The sequence below is a fragment of the Melanerpes formicivorus genome, unplaced genomic scaffold, assembly GCF_026170545.1.
Source record: "Melanerpes formicivorus ecotype bairdi unplaced genomic scaffold, bMelFor1.0.p_v2 SCAF_2, whole genome shotgun sequence".
Classification (NCBI taxonomy): Eukaryota; Metazoa; Chordata; class Aves; order Piciformes; family Picidae; genus Melanerpes; species Melanerpes formicivorus.
Window position 1 is genome coordinate 793159 of NW_027142354.1, and position 19493 is coordinate 812651.

At 47.8% G+C, this 19493-nt stretch overlaps 1 protein-coding gene across 1 annotated transcript in view; it reads left to right on the forward strand.

Annotated features, from left to right (window-relative positions):
- Nucleotides 1-19493, forward strand: part of DOP1A (DOP1 leucine zipper like protein A) — a 117587-nt gene that overhangs the window by 92456 nt on the left and 5638 nt on the right. The window contains 11 exon segments of the mRNA XM_068148763.1: nucleotides 2612-2756; nucleotides 3950-4029; nucleotides 5016-5125; nucleotides 6652-6801; nucleotides 7656-7717; nucleotides 8994-9146; nucleotides 11604-11648; nucleotides 11651-11739; nucleotides 13356-13411; nucleotides 14323-14487; nucleotides 17228-17357. Of these exon segments, the coding sequence (XP_068004864.1) occupies nucleotides 2612-2756; nucleotides 3950-4029; nucleotides 5016-5125; nucleotides 6652-6801; nucleotides 7656-7717; nucleotides 8994-9146; nucleotides 11604-11648; nucleotides 11651-11739; nucleotides 13356-13411; nucleotides 14323-14487; nucleotides 17228-17357 (1185 nt within the window).

Here is a 19493-nt window from a genome sequence, read left to right on the forward strand (position 1 = left end):
GTGGCGAGCAACTGATGTCATTTACCTGGACCTGAGCAAATACTGTGACACTGTCCCACACCACATCCTGGTCTCCAAACTGGTGACACATGGGTTTGATGGGTGCACCACTAGATGGATAAGGAACTGGCTTGATGGCCGCACCCAAAGAGTGGCTGTCAATGGCTCCATGTCCCAGTGGAGGCCAGGGACAAGCAGAGTCCCTCAGGGATCAGTCCTGGGACCAGGCTTGTTCAACATCTTTGTGGGTGCCATGGACAGTGGCATTGAGTGCACCTTCAGTAAGTTTGCTGATGACACCAAGCTGTGTGGTGCAGCAGACAGGCTGGAGGGAAGGGAGGCCATCCAGAGGGACCTTGACAGGCTGGAGAGGTGGGCACAAGCCAACCTCATGTGGTTCAATAAGAGCAAGTGCAGGGTCCTGCATCTGGGTCGAGGCAATCCCAGGCACAAATCCAGGCTGGGCAGGGACTGGCTGGAAAGCAGCCCTGAGGAGAGAGACTTGGGGGTGCTGGTGGACAAAAAGCTCAATATGAGCTCTCAGTGTGCACTTGCAGCCCGCAAAGCCAATCAGATCCTGGGCTGCATCAGGAGAAGTGTGGCCAGCAGGTTGAGGGAGGTGATCCTCCCCCTCTGCTCAGCTCTGGTGAGACCCCACCTGGAGTACTGTGTCCAGTTCTGGAGCCCCTATTCCAAGAGGGATCTGGAGGTGCTGGAAGGTGTCCAGAGAAGGGCCAGGAGGATGATCAGAGGGCTGGAGCACCTCTCCTATGAGGACAGACTGAAGGAGTTGGGGCTGTTCAGTCTGGAGAAGAGAAGGCTCTGAGGTGACCTAATTGTGGCCTTCCAGTATCTGAAGGGGGCCTACAGGAAGGCTGGGGAGGGACTTCTCAGGATCTCAGGTAGTGATAGGACTAGGGGAATGGAATGAAGCTGGAGGTGGGGAGATTCAGGCTGGAGGTGAGGAGGAAGTTCTTCCCCATGAGAGTGGTGAAGCCCTGGAATGGGTTGTCCAGGGAGGTGGTTGAGGCCCCATCCCTGGAGGTGTTTAAGGCCAGGCTGGCTGAGGCTCTGGCCAGGCTGATGTAGTGTGTGGTGTCCCTGCCCATGGCAGGGGGGTTGGAACTAGATGCTCCTTGTGGTCCCTTCCAACCCTGAATGATACTATGATCTTTTGTGTGCTTTTGCCCTGGGCAGCTCGTGGCTCAAAACTGGGACAGTTTGTCTCTTTTGAAACTACTGAACAATAAAAGCTTGGAGTTAGTAGAATTCTCTGAGGTACCAGCTCTGGGGTCTGAATTGACCCCAGAATGAGACTCTTGAAGGTGTCCAGACGTAGTGGGTTGGAGAGAGAAAGCCTAAGCTTTCTCTCCCCCACAGAGAGGAAGAAAAACCACAGCTAACCCAGCCAGAGAAGCAAGGGACATGCTGTATTTTACAAGCAATGTGGAAAATGCAAGAGATGTACACAAAATGTACAGTATTTACAATATATACAGAAATAGACAGCAAAGTAAAACAACCAGGAATACAGGAATGAAAATTCCCTTGTCCGTGGCAGAGGAGGGTTCCCCTGTACCTCCTTCTCTCCCCCTACCTCCCTGATTCCCAAAGAGGGTTGGAAAGAGAGAAAAAGGCAGGAAATTAATAAAGGAGAATCTTAGTTAGGCCTCATGTGAATTAGTTGCTTATCTGTTCAGGGTCACTCTGGCAGGAAGCCCAGAAGCAGACAACCTGGAAAGGGAGAAGGAAAGGAGCGCACTGAGAGAAAATCCCAGCTGCACAAAACCTAAAACTGCACTCTACCAATCTGCCAATGAAATTAGCTTAGAATATCTGATTGTTTTCGTTATTATTCCAAAACATTCAGCCAGAGTGTCCCAGCACTGTCCCCTTTTTAAAGGCACAGCCTCAAACGGTCACACCACAGAAGGGCAACAAGGCTGGTGAGAGGCCTCAAGCACAAGCCCTACGAGGAGAGGCTGAGGGAGCTGGGATTGTTTAGCCTGGAGAAGAGAAGGCTCAGGGGAGACCTTATTGATGTCTACAACTACCTGAAGAGTGGTTGTAGCCAGGAGGGGGTTGGTCTCTTCTCCCAGGCAACCAGCACCAGAACAAGGGGACACAGTCTCAAGCTGTGCCAGGGGAGGTTTAGGCTTGAGGTGAGGAGAAAGTTTTTCACTGACAGAGTCGGTAGCTATTGGAATGTGCTGCCCAGGGAGGTGGTGGAGTCACCATCCCTGGAGGTGTTCAGGAGGGGATTGGATGTGGCACTTGGTGCCGTGGTCTAGTCATGAGGTGTTGGATGACAGGTTGGACTTGATGATCTTTGAGGTCTCTTCCAACCTTGTTGATTTTGTGATCAGTGATTCTGTGACTTCTCAGTGTCTTCTACTTAATACTCTATCTCATCTGTGATACCTGTGTTAATCTGGTGAAACAGATCTCGTTTTCTGCGGGGTTATTTATCGCTGCCAATATGGCACAGGAGTGATTTGAAAGCAGTTCCACACTTAAGCAGTTACAAAGGACAACACAAGCAGCCCTTCTGCACAAAGTTTGGTGTGGGGTTTTTTTTTTTCAATGCTTGGGTTTGTTTTTTCTCTGCCAGGATGTAACACACAAGATCGTGGATGCCATTGGGGCAATCGCTGGTTCTTCTTTGGAACAGACTACTTGGCTGAGACGAAACTTGGAGGTGAAGCCTTCTCCCAAGATTATGGTTGATGGAAACAACTTAGAATCAGATGTTGAAGGTAGTTTTGTTTTCATCTTTTTTTTCTTTTTGCTCCTTTTTTTTTTTTGACATAAAACATTAATTATCAGAGGAGAATGAAGGAAGGGGGCAGCTTTACTGTTTTTCAATACATTACAAATGTTACAGTTTTATTCAGGCATTAGTAGTGTGCCCAGGTGGCCAGGAGGGCCAATGGCATCCTGGCCTGGATCAGGAATAGTGTGGCCAGCAGGAGGAGGGAAGTCATTCTACCCCTTTACTCAGCACTTGTTAGGCCATATCTTGATGCTGTGTCCAGATCTGGGCCCCTCAGTTTAGGAAAGATGTTGACTTGCTGGAAGGTGTCCAGAGAAGGGCAACAAAGCTGGGGAGGGGTCTGGAGTACAGCTCTGCAAGGAGAGGCTGAGGGAGCTGGGGTTGCTTAGCCTGGAGAAGAGGAGGCTCAGGGGAGACCTAATTGCTCTCTACAACTACCTGAAGAGAAGCTGTAGCCAGGTGGGGGTTGGTTTCTTCTCCCAGGTGGCCAGCACCAGAAGAAGAGGACATAGTCTCAAGCTGCACCAGGGGAGGTTTAGACTGGATGTTAGGAAGAAGTTCCTTATAGGAAGAGTGATTGGCCATTGGAATGTGCTGCCCAGGGAGGTGGTGGAGTCACCATCACTGGAGGTGTTTAGGAAGAGACTTGATGGGGTGCTTGGTGCCATGGTTTAGTTGATTAGATGGTGTTGGGTGATAGGTTGGATTCAATGGTCTTTTCCAACCTGGTTAATTCTGTTCTGTTCTGTTCTGTTCCGTTCCATTCCGTTCCCTTCCATTCCGTTCTGTTCCATTCCATTCCATTCCATTCCATTCCATTCCATTCCATTCCATTCCATTCCATTCCATTCCATTCCATTCCATTCCATTCCATTCCATTCCATTCTCTCCTTACACAGTGTATCTGTCAGAGTCTGCCTGCCCAGGGGTGTGGTTGAGTCACCATCCCTTGATCTGTTTAAAAGCTGTTGCTTGGGGATATAGTTCAGGAGTGAACTTTGTAGAGTAGGGTTATTGGTTGGACTTCATGGTGCCAAGGGTCTTTTCCAACCTGAGTCTTTCTGTGTTTCTGTGATCTTCAGAATATATGCTATTAAAATGCTATTAAAATATGCTTTTAAAGTAAACAGTGGCTTAAGAAAACTAACTTTGGCCATCTTTATTATCTTCCTTTAGACATGTTGTCTCCAGCGATGGAAACGTCAAACATAACTCCGTCTGTCTATAGCGTCCATGCGCTGACCTTGCTTTCTGAGGTAAGTATCTCCTCAGATGTAATAAATACTGCCTTACAGAAAGTGTTTAAATCGTGAACAGCTTTGTACTGGAAGCCTGGGGAAAGAGATTTAATGGGGAACACTGGGTTCTGTCATTTAACAATGTATAAAGCATTGTCACTGACCCGGTTATAAACACGAGGTGTAAACCATGGCCTTTGAGATGTGCAAGCGAGGAAACTTCTTTGGTGACCAAACTTGGTGTGGTGTTCACTGCTGATAGTCACAGTTCATCTTTGAATTTTATTTGGTTTTGTTTATAGCTTATCCTGTAGAGTACTCTGCCCAGGAGCTTATGTTCCTGTGGTTTTACCTTTGCTTATAGAACTGTGTCTAGTTCTGGGCCCCTCAGTTTAGGAAAGATGATGAGTTGCTGGAATGTGTCCAGGGCAGAGAAGGGCAACAAAGCTGGGGAGGGGTGTGGAGCACAGGCCTGTGAGGAGAGGCTGAGGGAGCTGGGGTTGCTTAGCCTAGAGAAGAGGAGCCCCAGAGGAGGCCTTATTGCTGTCTACAACTACCTGAAGCCAGGTGGGGATTGGTCTCTTCTCCCCGGCAGTCAGCACCAGAACAAGAGGACACAGTCTCAAGCTGCACCAGGGGAGGTTCAGGCTGGAGGTTAGGAAGTTCTTCATAGAAAGAGAGATTGTCCATTGGAATGGTCTGCCCAGGGAGGTGGTGGAGTCACCATCACTGGAGGTGTTGTGGAAGAGACTGGATGGGGCGCTGGGTGCCATGGTTTAGTTGATTAGATGGTGTTGGGTGATAGGTTGGACTCAATGATCTCAAAGGTCTTTTCCAACCTGGTTTGTTCTATTCTGTTCTGTTCTAAATGAGGGAATCTTTGTACTCTGGGTTTTGTGCAGCCTGTTTGATCACTGCCATCCTAAACTTGAACATTCAGTAAAGCACATTGTGGAAAAGCCATTTAAGAGTGCATGATAATGTGTCTTCCTTTCCTTCTGTAGGTTTTGGCTCACCTCCTGGATATGGTTTTCTACAGTGATGAAAAAGAGAGGGTTATTCCTTTGCTTGTGAATATCATGCACTACGTTGTTCCCTACCTCCGTAATCACAGGTACCCTGTTCACTTGCTGGAGATCTCTGCAGCCAGTTGAAATTTGGGTGGCACTTAAGCTGAAATAGGCATGCCAAGGATTAGATGAGCCAGGGAATTACAGGCCTGTCAGCCTGACCTCAGTGCCAGGCAAGATCATGGAACAGGTCATCCTGAGTGCAATAACACAGCACTTACAGGATGGCCAAGGGATCAGGCCCAGCCAGCATGGATTTAGGAAGGGCAGGTCCTGCCTGACCAACCTGATCTCCTTCTATGATCAGGTGACTGCCTGGTGGATGTGGGGAGGCCTGTGGATGTGGTCTACCTGGACCTCAGCAAGGCCTTTGACACCATCCCCCATAGGCAAACTGCTGGCCAAGCTGTCAGCCCATGGCTTGGACAGCAGCACTCTGAGCTGGGTTAGGAACTGGCTGGAGGGCCGAGCCCAGAGAGTGGTGGTGAATGGTGCCACATCCAGCTGGTGACCAGTCAGTAGTGGAGTCCCCCAGGGATCAGTGCTGGGCCCCATCCTCTTTAACATCTTTATTGATGATCTGGATGAGGGCATTGAGTCCATCATCAGTAAATTTCCTGATGACACCAAGCTGGGGCCAGTTGATCTGCTGGAGGGTAGAGAGGCTCTGCAGAGAGACCTTGACAGGCTGGACAGATGGGCAGAGTCCAAGGGCAGGAGATTGAACACATCCAAGTGCCGGGTTCTGCACATTGGCCACAACAACCCCATGCAGTGCTACAGGCTGGGGTCAGAGTGGCTGGAGAGCAGCCAGGTGGAGAGGGACCTGGGGGGTGCTGGTTGATGGCAGGCTGAACATGAGCCTGCAGTGTGCCCAGGCAGCCAAGAAGGCCAATGGCATCCTGGTCTGTATCAGGAAGAGTGTGGCCAGCAGGAGCAGGGAGGTCATTGTGCCCCTGTACACTGCACTGGTTAGGCCACACCTTGAGTCCTGTGTCCAGTTCTGGGCCCCTCAGTTTAGGAAGTAGGTTGACTTGCTGGAAGGTGTCCAGAGAAGGGCAACAAAGTTGGTGAGGGGTTTGGAACACAAGCCCTATGAGGAGAGGCTGAGGGAGCTGGGATTGCTTAGCCTGGAGGAGAGGAGGCCCAGGGGGTGACCTTATTGCTCTCTACAACTACCTGAAGGGAGGTTGTAGACAGGCAGAAGTTGGTCTCTTCTCCCAGGCTACCAGCACCAGAACAAGAGGACACAGTGTCAGGGTGCTCCAGGGGAGGTTCAGGCTGGAGGTCAGGAGGAAGTTCTATACAGAGAGAGTGATTGCCCATTGGAATGGGCTGCCCGGGGAGGTAGTGGAGTCGCCATCACTGGAGGTGTTCAGGGGGGACTTGATGGGGTGCTTGGTTGCATGGGTTAGTTGTTTAGGTGGTGTTGGATGATAGGTTGGACACGATGATCTTGAAGGTCTCTTCCAACCTGGTCGGGTCTGGTCTATTCTATCCTATTCTATTCTATTCTTTCTAGAAAGCAGCAATTCAGAATTGTTTCCTTTTGGCTCTGTTTGTTGTTTAGTGCTCACAATGCATCCAGCTATCGAGCCTGTGTCCAGCTGTTAAGCAGTCTGAGTGGGTATCAGTACACAAGGAGAGCATGGAAGAAGGAAGCATTTGACCTCTTTATGGATTCCAGTTTCTTCCAGATGGATGCTTCATGTGTTAACCAGTAAGATGTTTTATTTTTCCCCTGCTTATATTGATGGCTGTTCCAAACTTTATGTATACCTCTGCACAAGAGTATGGGCATGGGCAGGGACACCCCACACTACATCAGCCTGGCCAGAGCCTCAGCCAGCCTGGGCTTAAACACCTCCAGGGACAGGGCCTCGACCACCTCCCTGGACAACCCATTCCAGGGCTTCACCACTCTCATGGTGAAGAACTTCCTCCTCACCTCCAGCCTGAATCTCCCCACCTCCAGCTTCATTCCATTCCCCCTACTCCTATCACTCCCTGAGATCCTGACAAGTCCCCTCCCCAGCCTTCCTGTAGGCCCCCTTCAGATACTGGAAGGCCACAATTAGGTCACCTCAGAGCCTTCTCTTCTCCAGACTGAACAGCCCCAACTCCTTCAGTCTGTCCTCACAGGAGAGGTGCTCCAGCCCTCTGATCATCCTTGTGGCCCTTCTCTGGACACCTTCCAGCACCTCCAGATCCCTCTTGTAATAGGGGCTCCAGAACTGGAGGCAGTACTCCAGGTGGGGTCTCACCAGGGCTGAGTAGAGGGGGAGGATCACCTCCCTCGACCTGCTGGCCACACTTCTCCTGATGAAGCCCAGGATCTGATTGGCTTTGCAGGCTGCAAGTGCACACTGAGAGCTCCTGTTGAGCTTTTTGTCCACCAGCACCCCCAAGTCTCTCTCCTCAGGGCTGCTTTCCAGCCAGTCCCTGCCCAGCCTGGATTTGTGCCTGGGATTGCCTCCACCCAGATGCAGGACCCTGCACTTGCTCTTGTTGAACCTCATGAGGTTCCTGCTGCTTTGTTGCTTCTCTGATGTGTGAACAATCTTCCTCTTTTAGTTGGAGAGCTATTATGGATAACCTGATGACACATGACAAAACCACATTCAGAGATTTGATGAGTAAGTATTTAATGACCCACTGGTGGGTTTTCACCAAGGGAAGTATTAAGAAAAGGGGAAATAAATGTCTCAGAAGAAAACATTAGTTCAGCACTTAGTCCAACCTCTTTGATTCATTCCATGCTTTTACTTTATTTTTCCTTCATCTACTTGTTTGTGGAGATCCATAAATAAGATAATTTGAAGGCAGAGAACTGGAGACTGCTCTGGCACATAGAGAAATTTTCTTGGATGGCAATGTTGCTTTAAGCAGAGCGGGTGGGGGGTGGGTTTTGTTGGGGTTTGCGTTTGGGGTTTTTGGGGGGGGTTGTTGGTTGGTTGATTTATCCATCATCAGTAAATTTGCAGATGACACCAAGCTAGGGGCAGGAGTTGATCTGCTGGAGGGTAGAGAGGCTCTGCAGAGGGACCTCGACAGGCTGGACAGATGGGCAGAGTCCAAGGGCAGGAGATTGAACACATCCAAGTGCCAGGTTCTGCACATTGGCCACAACAACCCCATGCAGTGCTACAGGCTGGGGTCAGAGTGGCTGGAGAGCAGCCAGGCAGAGAGGGACCTGGGGGTGCTGGTTGATGGTAGGCTGAACATGAGCCTGCAGTGTGTCCAGGCAGCCAGGAGGGCCAATGGCATCCTGGCCTGCATCAAGAACAGTGTGGCCAGCAGGAGCAGGGAGGTCATTCTGCCCTGTACACTGCACTGGTTAGGCCACACCTCGAGTCCTGTGTTGAGTTCTGGGCCCCTCAGTTTAGGAAGGAGGTTGACTTGCTGGAGCGTGTCCAGAGAAGGGCAACAAAGTTGTGCTCCAAGCCCTATGAGGAGAGACTGAGGGAGCTGGGGCTGCTTAGCCTGGAGAAGAGGAGACTCAGGGGTGACCTTATTGCTCTCTACAACTACCTGAAGGGAGGTTGTAGACAGGCAGAGGTTGGTCTCTTCTCCCAGGCACCCAGCACCAGAACAAGAGGACACAGTCTCAGGCTGTGCCAGGGGAGGTTCAGGCTGGAGTTTAGGAGGAAGTTTTACACAGAGAGAGTGATTGCCCATTGGAATGGGCTGCCCAGGGAGGTGGTGGAGTCACCATCACTGGAGGTGTTCAGGAGGAGACTTGATGGGGTGCTTGGTGCCATGGGCTAGTTGTTTAGGTGGGTTGGATTGGTTGATGGGTTGGATGTGATGATCTTGAAGGTCTCTTCCAACCTGGTTTGGTGTATTCTAAAAGTGAAACAGAAGGGAAATGTTGAAGCAGTGTGTCTCTGCACTGTGTGTTTCCTCTTTCAGCTCGAGTGGCTGTGGCTCAGAGCAGCTCTCTCAACCTGTTTGCTAACCGAGAGGCGGAGCTGGAGCAGCGTGCCATGCTCCTCAAGAGGCTGGCTTTTGCCATTTTCAGTAGTGAGATAGACCAATACCAGAAGTACCTTCCAGACATACAAGGTCAGTACAAATGTGTCATTTAGTGAAATTCTGGGCTCTGCTGTTAGCTGAGGAAGTAAATTTCCTCCCTGGAATGTGTGGTGCAGTTTCTGTCTGGATGCAAATTCCTACAGATTTTGCTTGGAGTGTTTTCAGTCTTAAATGGTTACAAACTAGACAGAGTCTGGGATTCCCAGTTGACCTCTGTCCAGGTTATTTCACTGATCTGTCATTTTTTATACCTGATCAATGTCCTTGGGTACCTGCAGTGTGCTTTTTTGCCATGAACATTCAAGGTATAAGCATCTACCATCCAGGGATAATTAGTGAGGCTGACCTCAAAGAAGCTCTGAATTCTTGACTTCTCCATCTTTGTCTTTCCTGCTATTCTGTTCTTCTGTCCTATTTATCACTGAAGAATGTCTTTTCCAGGGACCTTTTACATTAAGTGGTTGGGAATGGCAGCTGCTTAGTTTTATTCTAAGATTCTGCCCAGGTGGTGGAGTCACCATCACTGGAGGTGTTTAGGAAGAGAACCTAACCCTGGCGCCAGGGTTAGGTTGCTTAGATGGTGTCGGGTGATAGGTTGGACTTGATGATCTCAAAGGTCTTTTCCAACCTGTTCTCTTCTCTTTTCTCTTCTCTTTTCTCTCTTTTCTCTTCTCTTTTCTCTCTTTTCTCTTTTCTTTTCTCTTTTCTCTCTTTTCTCTTTTCTCTTTTCTCTCTTTTCTCTTTTCTCTTCTTTTCTCTTTTCTCTTCTCTTCTCTCTTCTCTCTTCTCTCTTCTCTTCTCTCTTCTCTTCCTCTCTTCTCTTCTCTCTTCTCTTCTCTTCTCTCTTCTCTTCTCTTCTCTTCTCTTCTCTTCTCTTCTCTTCTCTTCTCTTCTCTTCTCTTCTCTTCTCTTCTCTTCTCTTCTCTTCTCTTCTCTCTTCTCTTCTCTCTTCTCTTCTCTCTTCTCTTCTCTCTTCTCTTCTCTCTTCTCTCTTCTTCTCTTCTCTTCTCTTCTCTTCTCTTCTCTTCTCTTCTCTTCTCTTCTCTTCTCTCTTCTCTTCTCTTCTCTTCTCTTCTCTTCTCTTCTCTTCTCTTCTCTTCTCTTCTCTTCTCTTCTCTTCTCTTCTCTTTCTCTTCTCTTCTCTTCTCTTTCTCTTCTCTTCTCTTCTCTTCTCTTCTCTTCTCTTCTCTTCTTCTCTCTTTCTCTCTCTTCTCTTCTCTTCTCTCTTCTCTTCTCTCTTCTCTCTTCTCTTCTCTCTTCTCTTCTCTCTTCTCTTCTCTCTTCTCTTCTCTTCTCTTCTCTTCTCTCTTCTCTTCTCTCTTCTCTCTTCTCTTCTCTCTTCTCTTCTCTCTTCTCTTCTCTTCTCTCTTCTCTTTCCCCTTTCCCCTTTCCCCCTTTCCCCCTTTTCCCCCCTTTCCCCCTTTCCCCTTTCCCCCTTTCCCCTTTCCCCCCTTTCCCCCTTTCCCCCCTTTCCCCTTTCCCCTTTCCCCCTTTCCCCCTTTCCCCCTTTCCCCCTTTCCCCCCTTTTCCCCCTTTCCCCCTTTCCCCCTTTCTCCCCTTTCCCCTTTTCCCCTTTTCCCCCTTTTCCCCTTTCCCCTTTTCCCTTTTCCCTTTCCCCCTTTCCCTTCCCATTACATCAGTAGTTTCTTAGATATATTGTGTCTTAGTTCCACCGAGGTGGACACTTTGGTCTCTTCCTCCATATGAAAAGTCAATTCCATCATCTAGTTTCACTTATTCCAGGATTGAGTTATTGACTCTCTTTTCCCCAGTCACCTTTGTCCCTGGGTTTGCTATGTTCAAGATACCAGCTGGCTTTACTGCTCTGAATGCTGAAGTGCATGTGTTGGTATGGCTGGAATAACTGGGTTTGTTATGTTCAAGATACCAGCTGGCTTTACTGCTCTGAATGGTGAAGTGCATGTGTTGATTTGGCTGGAGAGGTTTCTGTATGTGTCAGCCTCTGTGTGTGTTGAATGCTGAGTGGTGGTTGTGGTTAAATAAGAGCATACACTGGAGGTGTTCAGGAGGAGACTTGACAGGGTGCTTGGTTGCATGGGTTAGTTGATTAGGTGGTGTTGGATGATAGGTTGGACGTGATGATTTTGAAGGTCTCTTCCAACCTGGTTTATTCTATCATTCTATAACTCCTGAGTAATAGCTCATGTGCCATGATGATGCAGCCTTTTAAGAATACATCCTTGTGGTTCAGGCTGGGAATCTGTTAACTCCTCTTCTTGCAAGGGGTGAAACATGGCACAAGATGAGCAAAACTCTCCGACGTGTTCCGGCATTTATGTGGAGAGTTTTAACGCAAGTATGCAGCTGCACTGCTTTGAGGTGTCTCACTTTTGGTGGCTGCTGAAGCAGTACCATGGCAGATACTGTGAAAAAATGAAAAAGAAAAAAGGGTGGGAATAAGGGAAGGAGGAAATGCAAGTTGGAGTTACTCTAAACTGAGGAAATCTTCTTGGATTTTTGTTTCAGAAAGGCTGGTAGAAAGTCTCCGTTTGCCACAGGTGCCCACCCTGCATTCCAAGTGTTCCTGTTCTTCAGAGTATTGCTTTTGAGAATGTCTCCACAGCACCTTACCTCACTCTGGCCAACCATGATCACTGAACTGGTGAGTTGCAGTTAGCATTCATGATTTGGAAGGGCAGTGCAAATTTTGAGATACAAACTGCTGGGCTTTAATGTTTTGGTATCTGGAGGCACCGAACCTGGCCACAAATGTAAGCAATAGAAGGAGAAAAGCTATGGAAAATATCTTTTAAGCATCAAATGCAAAACTAGAAATGGGTAGATTCAGATTGGATGCTAGGAAGAAGTTCTTCCCCATGAGGGTGGTGAGACACTGGAACAGGTTGCTCAGGGAGGTGGTGGAAGCCTCATCCCTGGCAGTATAAGGCCAGGCTGGATGTGCCTCTGAGCATCCTGATGTAGTTTGAGGTGTCCCTGCCCATGGCATGGGGGTTGGAACTAGTTGATCCTTAAGGTCCCTTTCAACCCTGGCAGTTCTGTGCTTCTATAGATGCATTGTTACAGCAATGGATGCATTTGATTGTGTAGCCTGTCAATAACATAAACATAGGAAACCCATTCTCCTTGGTGTGGCCCTTGGATTCCTGTGGTGTCCCCTGGCCTTTACACAAGTTACCACAGTCCTGACTGGCTGGAAAGCAGTCCTGAGGAGAGAGACTTGGGGGTGCTGGTGGACAAGAAGCTCAACATGAGCTCTCAGTGTGCGCTTGCAGCCCAGAAAGCCAATCAGATCCTGGGCTGCATCAGGAGAAGTGTGGCCAGCAGGGCAAGGGAGGTGATTCTCCCCCTCTACTCAGCTCTGGTGAGACCCCACCTGGAGTACTGCCTCCAGTTCTGGAGCCCCTATTCCAAGAGGGATCTGGAGGTGCTGGAAGATATCCAGAGAAGGGCCACGAGGATGAGCAGAGGGCTGGAGCACCTCTCCTATGAGGACAGACTGAAGGAGTTGGGGCTGTTCAGTCTGCAGAAGAGAAGGCTCCGAGGTGACCTAATTGTGGCCTTCCAGTATCTGAAGGGGGCCTACAGGAAGGCTGGGGAGAGACTTCTCAGGATCTCAGGTAGTGATAGGACTAGGGGGAATGGAATGAAGCTGGAGGTGGGGAGATTCAGGCTGGATGTGAGGAGGAGGTTCTTCACCATGAGAGTGGTGAAGCCCTGGAATGGATTGTCCAGGGAGGTGGTCGAGGCCCCGTCCCTGGAGGTGTTTAAGCCCAGGCTGGATGAGGCTCTGGCCAGGCTGATGTAGTGTGGGGTGTCCCTGCCCATGGCAGGGGGGTTGGAACTAGATGATCCTTGTGGTCCCTTCCAACCCTGACTGATACTATGATACTATGAACTACTTTCAGTGCACAGGACTATGTTGCTTCTGGGAATTAGCACCTGAGCTTGAGTGCTGCAGTGTGTGATTCTTATTTCATGTAGCCTTTCTTCTCTTAAGCAGTGCAGGGGATCAGCCTCTGAGAACTTTCCCAGCTAGACAAGAGTCAGTTGCTTATGGCCCTTGTGCTACTCAGGCTATATATGAGAAAGAGCTTTATGGTACCAGTGGTCATCCAGGAATAGAAATAAAGCTCCCAAGAGTTCTCTAAGGCTTGTTATCCATTCTTCCCTACAGCATTTTCTTGAGTACAATAAAAAATGGTATTAAAATGTGTGGTCCATAAAAACTGGTATTAAAATGCAGCCTTTGATCTTCAGGTCCAAGTGTTTTTACTGATGGAACAGGAGCTCACTGCTGATGAAGACATTTCCAGGTAAACCTAAGCACTTCCCACTTGCTTTAACTTGATAACAGTCTTCTGGCATGCTGCTGGGCATTTTGAGTCATTGTTTCAAAGCATTTTTCGTGTGAAGAATGATCAAGCTCAAATGAGAAGGATGAGTGAAGGGTAGTTCAGTCAGACTGCAGTACTAGGGACACACTGTGCCAGGCCAAAGAAAAACAAATCCCACTGTCAGACTGCTCATGAACCACGAAGCAGACTGCAGAAGACAAGCATGTTAGTTCCTGCAGTGGTTTCCTGGCTAGAATGACACTGCTTCTGCAATTCAAACATGTGTGGTATGACTTCCTGGCTTTCTCTGTGTCATACTCTTATTTACACTGATGTTGATGCAGGGGGTTGGGGTTTTTTGGTCTCAATAAAAGTAATGGTTTCTTGTAGCATGAGAAAGTCATAAAGATGAAGGAGGTCATTTTTCTTGTTTCATTGTCCCTCTCTATCCCATCTGCCTTCTGCACAGTAGGATCCAATTTCAGGCAGTGCTAGCAGTGGAGGCAGATTTCTCAAGGGAACAGGAGATGCTTGCCCAAATCTTGGCCTGCAGGGCTTTTTTCCCCCATAGATTATCTCTCTTTTGAAGAATTTTTCTTTCAAGCAAACTGGTGTGGACATGACTCTCAGTTTCAAACTGTCTCTTCATTTGGATGTCTGATGAGAATGAGATACAGCACAGCTTGCTTGTTGACACTTTATCACATCTAGCAAGCAAGCAGAATCCATCCACAGTGCAGACTTACAGTGTTCAGGTTTGATTTAGGAGTTCAGGATGAAGCTGGTAATTAGAGAGATGTGTGTGTGTGCAAAGGCAAGGTAAAGAGGAGGATCTTTCCACAGTGGTAGAAGGCTGTTGTGACTCACCTGCCTGCTGTAATTTGTTTTAGAACTTCTGGCCCATCTGTTGCTGGTCTGGAGACAACATACACAGGTGGCAATGGTTTCTCCACGTCCTACAACAGCCAGAGGTGGTTGAACCTGTACTTGTCTGCTTGCAAGTTTCTGGACTTGGCCCTAGCTTTGCCATCTGAAAACTTGCCTCAGTTTCAGATGTGAGTAGAAGATGGCACTGTCATTGAAGTTTTTGAATGCTTCTCCATGTCTCTTGATAAAATCCTTGTGTATAAAACTCCTTTTTATCCCCTATTCCCCTGCCTTTTCCAGCCTTCACCCAAGGCTTCCAGTGTCAGAGTGCCCCCAAGTATAACCGATGCTATGCACCAAATGACTTCAGGCTGGTTTGATTTAGCCTACAGCAAGAGATTCCCCACACTTGTGAGCTAATCAATGATAGTGATTTACTGAAGTACTTTAAAGTACTTCAGACCTTGCAGTAAGGTCTGAGATCTCAAAATACACCCACAGGTCTCAGTGACTAATGCATGAGATCAGACGACTCTGCGTGGTCTCAGCATGACTCAGATTACTGCTGCGTGATCTGTCTAGAAGATGTTGCATCAAACCTGCTTGTGAAGGGGACTCCCTAGGCTTTTCTTGGTCAGTAGTGTGCATATCACAGAATCCCAGAGCACTAGAGGTTGGAAGAGACCTCCAGAGATCACTGAGTCCAATCCCACTGCCAGAGCAGGATCACCCAGGGTAGTCTGCACAGGAAGGCATCCAGGTGGGTTTTGAAAGTGTCTAGAGAAGGAGACTCCACAACCTCTCTGGGCAGCCTGTGCCAGTGCTCTGTCACCCTCACTGGAAAGTTTCTCCTCATGCTGAGGTGAAGCCTTCTATGTTCAAATTTGTATCCACTGGTCCTTGTCTGTGCACCACTGAAAGAGCTTGACCCCCTCCACTTGACATCCACCCCTCAGCTATTGATAGACATTGATCAGATCCCCTCTCAGTCTTCTCCAGACTAAACAGCCCCAGGGTGCTGAGTCTCTCTTCACAGGGGAGATGCTCAAATCCCTTAATCATCCTGGTGGCTCTCCATTGGATTCTCTGCAGCAGGTCCCTGTCTCCCTTGAACTGGGGAGCTCAAAACTCAACACAGTGCAAACTGCTTCCTCAGTGCTTCTGCCTAGGCAGGTGGTGGAGTCTCCTCCTTTCAACAACATTTTGGACACATACCTAGGTGACGTGTCCTAGGTGGTTCTGCATTGGCAGGAGGTTTGGACTCGATCTCCAGAGGTCCCTTTCAACCCCTACCATTCCATGACTTGATGATTTTGCAATCCTTTCCTATTGGGGGGAAAAATGAAGAGTGGCAAACAACTGGTATTTGTTGAAGGCTCTAGAAATGAGAAGCCACCAGGGACGAAAGAGAGAGTAGTTTCTTCCTTTACACTGCACAGTGGTGACCATGTGAAAGCTGCTGCCCTAGCATAGCTCTGTAGACATTTGGTCACCTCTAGTTATCCTGGTATTTAAAAGATGCTCATGCAGGCTAGAGGGTGGAAGGACTTGCCCACACTGGGTCAGTTTGTGCCCTGCAGTGTTTCTAGATCTAAAGCTTCTCTTGAAGGTTCCTTCTTCTGTGGATTTGGCTGATAATTCCTGTTCAGTTCCCCAAGCTGTCCTACTCCCCATTATCAGCCAACAGATTTATTCAGGTCATTACTGTGTATTTCTGGACAGGCAGCAGTCATGCTGAATCACACTGGCTTTTTAAGGTGTCCTCATGAAGGATTGAAGTTTTGAGGGCAGAAACTACAGAAACTTTGATATCCTCTGGGATGCAAGCAGCCAGTCCTTGTAGCACAGCAAGGTTAGGGGTCTGTGGTCATTGGTCTATGACTGGGTTAAATAAATGAGGTTTGGTTATCAATATGGTTATCAATACTGATCACATTTGGTGTGTTATAGTGGGCAGCAAAAACTTTTAAGTGACTTACATATTGTTTCATTCAGGATTGCTTTCAGTCCTCTGGTACACAATGAGGTTGTGAATCCTCCTGATTTTAGCTTCTCTGCCTTACCTTCCTCTTGGCATCCTTATACTTGGTCCGTGCTACCTCCTGCTTTTCAGAATGTGCCTTTCCTACTCTTCCCTGTCAAAGACTGATGTTTTCTGTAGGAGTTGGTTTTGCACCCCAGTGTGCACTTGCAGCCCAGAAAGCAAATGGTATCCTGGGCTGCATCAAGAGAAGCATAGCCAGCAGAGCAAGGGAGCTGATTCTCCCCCTCTACCCCACTCTGCTGAGACCCCACCTGGAGTACTGCATCCAGTTCTGGAGCCCTTTTGCAACAAAGATCTGGACATGCTGGATTTTGTCCAGAGAAGAGCCAAGAGGATGATCAGAGAGTTGGAGCTCCTCTCCTATAAGGACAGACTGAGAGATTTGGGGTTGTTCAGTCTGGAGAGGAGAAAGCTCTGAGGAGGCCTTATTGTGGCCTTCCAGTATCTGAAGGGGGCCTACAAGAAAGCTGGGGAGGGAGCTTTTAAGGTGTGAGGTAGTGATAGGACTAGGGGGAATGGGGCAAAACTAGAAATGGGTAGATTCAGATTGGATGTCAGGAAGAAGTTCTTCAGCATGAGGGTGGTGAGAGCCTGGCACAGGTTGCCCAGGGAGGTGGTGGAAGCCTTATCCCTGGAGGTTTTTAAGGCCAGGCTGGATGTGGCTCTGAGCAAGCTGATCTAGTGTGAGGTGTCCCTGCCTGTGGTGGGGGGTTGGAACTGGATGATCCTTGAGGTCCCTTCCCACCCTAACAATTCTGTGATTTCCCCACTCCCACTTTTGCTTTGATCCTTAAGTAAATTTCCTCAGCCGCTGCCTTACAGATGTGGCAGAAAAGCCTGGGTGATCCCTAAGGCTGATGTCTGCTTGTGTTCTCTCACACCAGGTACCGTTGGGCTTTTATTCCAGAAGCCTCAGACGATTCAGGCTTGGAAGTCCGAAGGCAGGGGACACACCAGAGGGAGTTCAAACCTTATGTGGTGCGGCTAGCAAAGCTGCTGAGGAAAAAAGCCAAGGTACCTCGCTTCCTTTCCAGCCTTGCTTGGCACTGGCAGCTTGTCACATGCAGGAACTAACAGCATTGCTCAGTTGTGAATATTTGTATCTTTGGGTGTGGGGGGTGTTTATGAACAATGAGCAACGGGAAGGAGTTGATCTGGGGTTTGGCTTTTAACAATGCAAGGCGTTTACCTGGAGTGGGAGATGCTCACTGGAGTCATGACAAGTCAGCATCAGGCAAAAATCACATGTAGGTAAATACAGCATAGAAACACCTCCAAGCACAAACAGAATATCCCCAAACTAAACAAAAACCAACCAACCAAACAACAACACAATGAAACCAAAACTAACCAACCAAAACCAACCAAAAACCAAACAACAAAACAAAAAACCCCAACACAACAAACAAGGAGAGGAGGCTCAGGGCAGACCTTATTGCTGTCTACAACTCCCTGAAGGGAGGTTGTAGCCAGGTGGGGGTTGGTCTCTTCTCCCAGGCAACCAGCCAGAACAAGAGGACACAGTCTCAAGCTGTGGTAGGGGAAATTTAGACTCAAAGTGAGGAGAAAGTTGATCACAGAGGGAGTTGTTAGCCATTGGAATGTGCTGCCCAGGGAGGTGGTGGAATCACCAACCCTGAAGGTGTTCAAGAGGGGATTGGATGTGGCACTTGGAGCCAGGGTCTAGTAGTCATGAGGTCTTGGGTAACAGGTTGGACTTGATGATCTTTGAGGTCTTTTCCAACCTTGTTGATTCTATGAAAACCAAACCAAACAACCAACCCCAACAGAACAAACAAAACCTAAACAAAACAAAACCAAAACCCAAACCAAACCAAACAACCCCAACAGAACAAACAAAACCCAAACCAACCAAACAACCCCAACAGAACAAACAAAACCCAAACAAAACCAAGCCAAACCCCAAACCAAACAAAAAAAACCAACAGAACAAAACCTAAACAAAACCAAACCAAAACTTAAATCAAACAAAAAACCCAACAGAACAAACAAAACCTAAACCAAAACCCAAACCAAACAAAACCCCAACAGAACAAACAAAACCCAAACAAAACCAAACCCATCCAAACAAACGACCCCAACAGAACAAAACCTAAACCAAACCAAACCAAAACCCAAACCAAACAACCAACCCCAACAGAACAAACAAAACCTAAACCAAACCAAGCCAAAACCCAAACCAAACAAAAAACCCAACAGAACAAAACCTAAACAAAATCAAACCAAAACCTAAACCAAAAAACCCCAACAGAATAAACAAAACCCAAACCAAACCAAAACCCAAACCAAACAAATAACCCCAACAGAACAAACAAAACCCAAACAAAACCAAACCAAAACCCAAACCAAACAACCCCAATAGAACAAACAAAACCTAAACCAAACCAAGCCAAAACCCAAACCAAACAAAAACCCCAACAGAACAAAACCTAAACAAAATAAAACCAAAACCCAAACCAAACAACCCCAACAGAACAAAACCCAAACAAAACCAAACCCAAACCAAACAAAAACCCCAACAGAACAAACAAAACCCAAACAAAACCAAGCCAAAACCCAAACCAAACAAAAACCCCAACAGAACAAACAAAACCCAAACAAAACCAAGCCAAAACCCAAACAAAACCAAACCAAAACCCAAACCAAACAAAAACCCCAACAGAACAACAAAACCAAACCAAACCCCAAACCAACCAAACAACCCCAACAGAACTAACAAGGAACAAACAAACCCAAACCCCAAACAACCAAACCAAAACCCCAACAGAACACACAAACAAAACAGGAAGAAAAAGGATAGGAACCAGTCAAATCCACCCCAACCAATCCAAACAAGACCAAAAGGCAAACAAAACCCCAACACTACAAACAGCAAAACCCTTGCATTTTAGAAAAGCCCAAAAAGCAACCCAAAAAACCCCAAACCCCAGAAGCAGAAACCAACCAAACCAAAAGATCAACCAAAGAAAAACCAATCAAAGCCAAACACACAGCAAAAGCAACCAAGCAAACCCAAAGTAACAAACAAAACCACCACTGGAAAAGAAAATCCTCAGAAAAGCCAACACCCAGCCCCAGCTATGGTCAGTGGTTTTGGAGTTTCCAGTTAAGAGTTTCCTTTGTGTTATT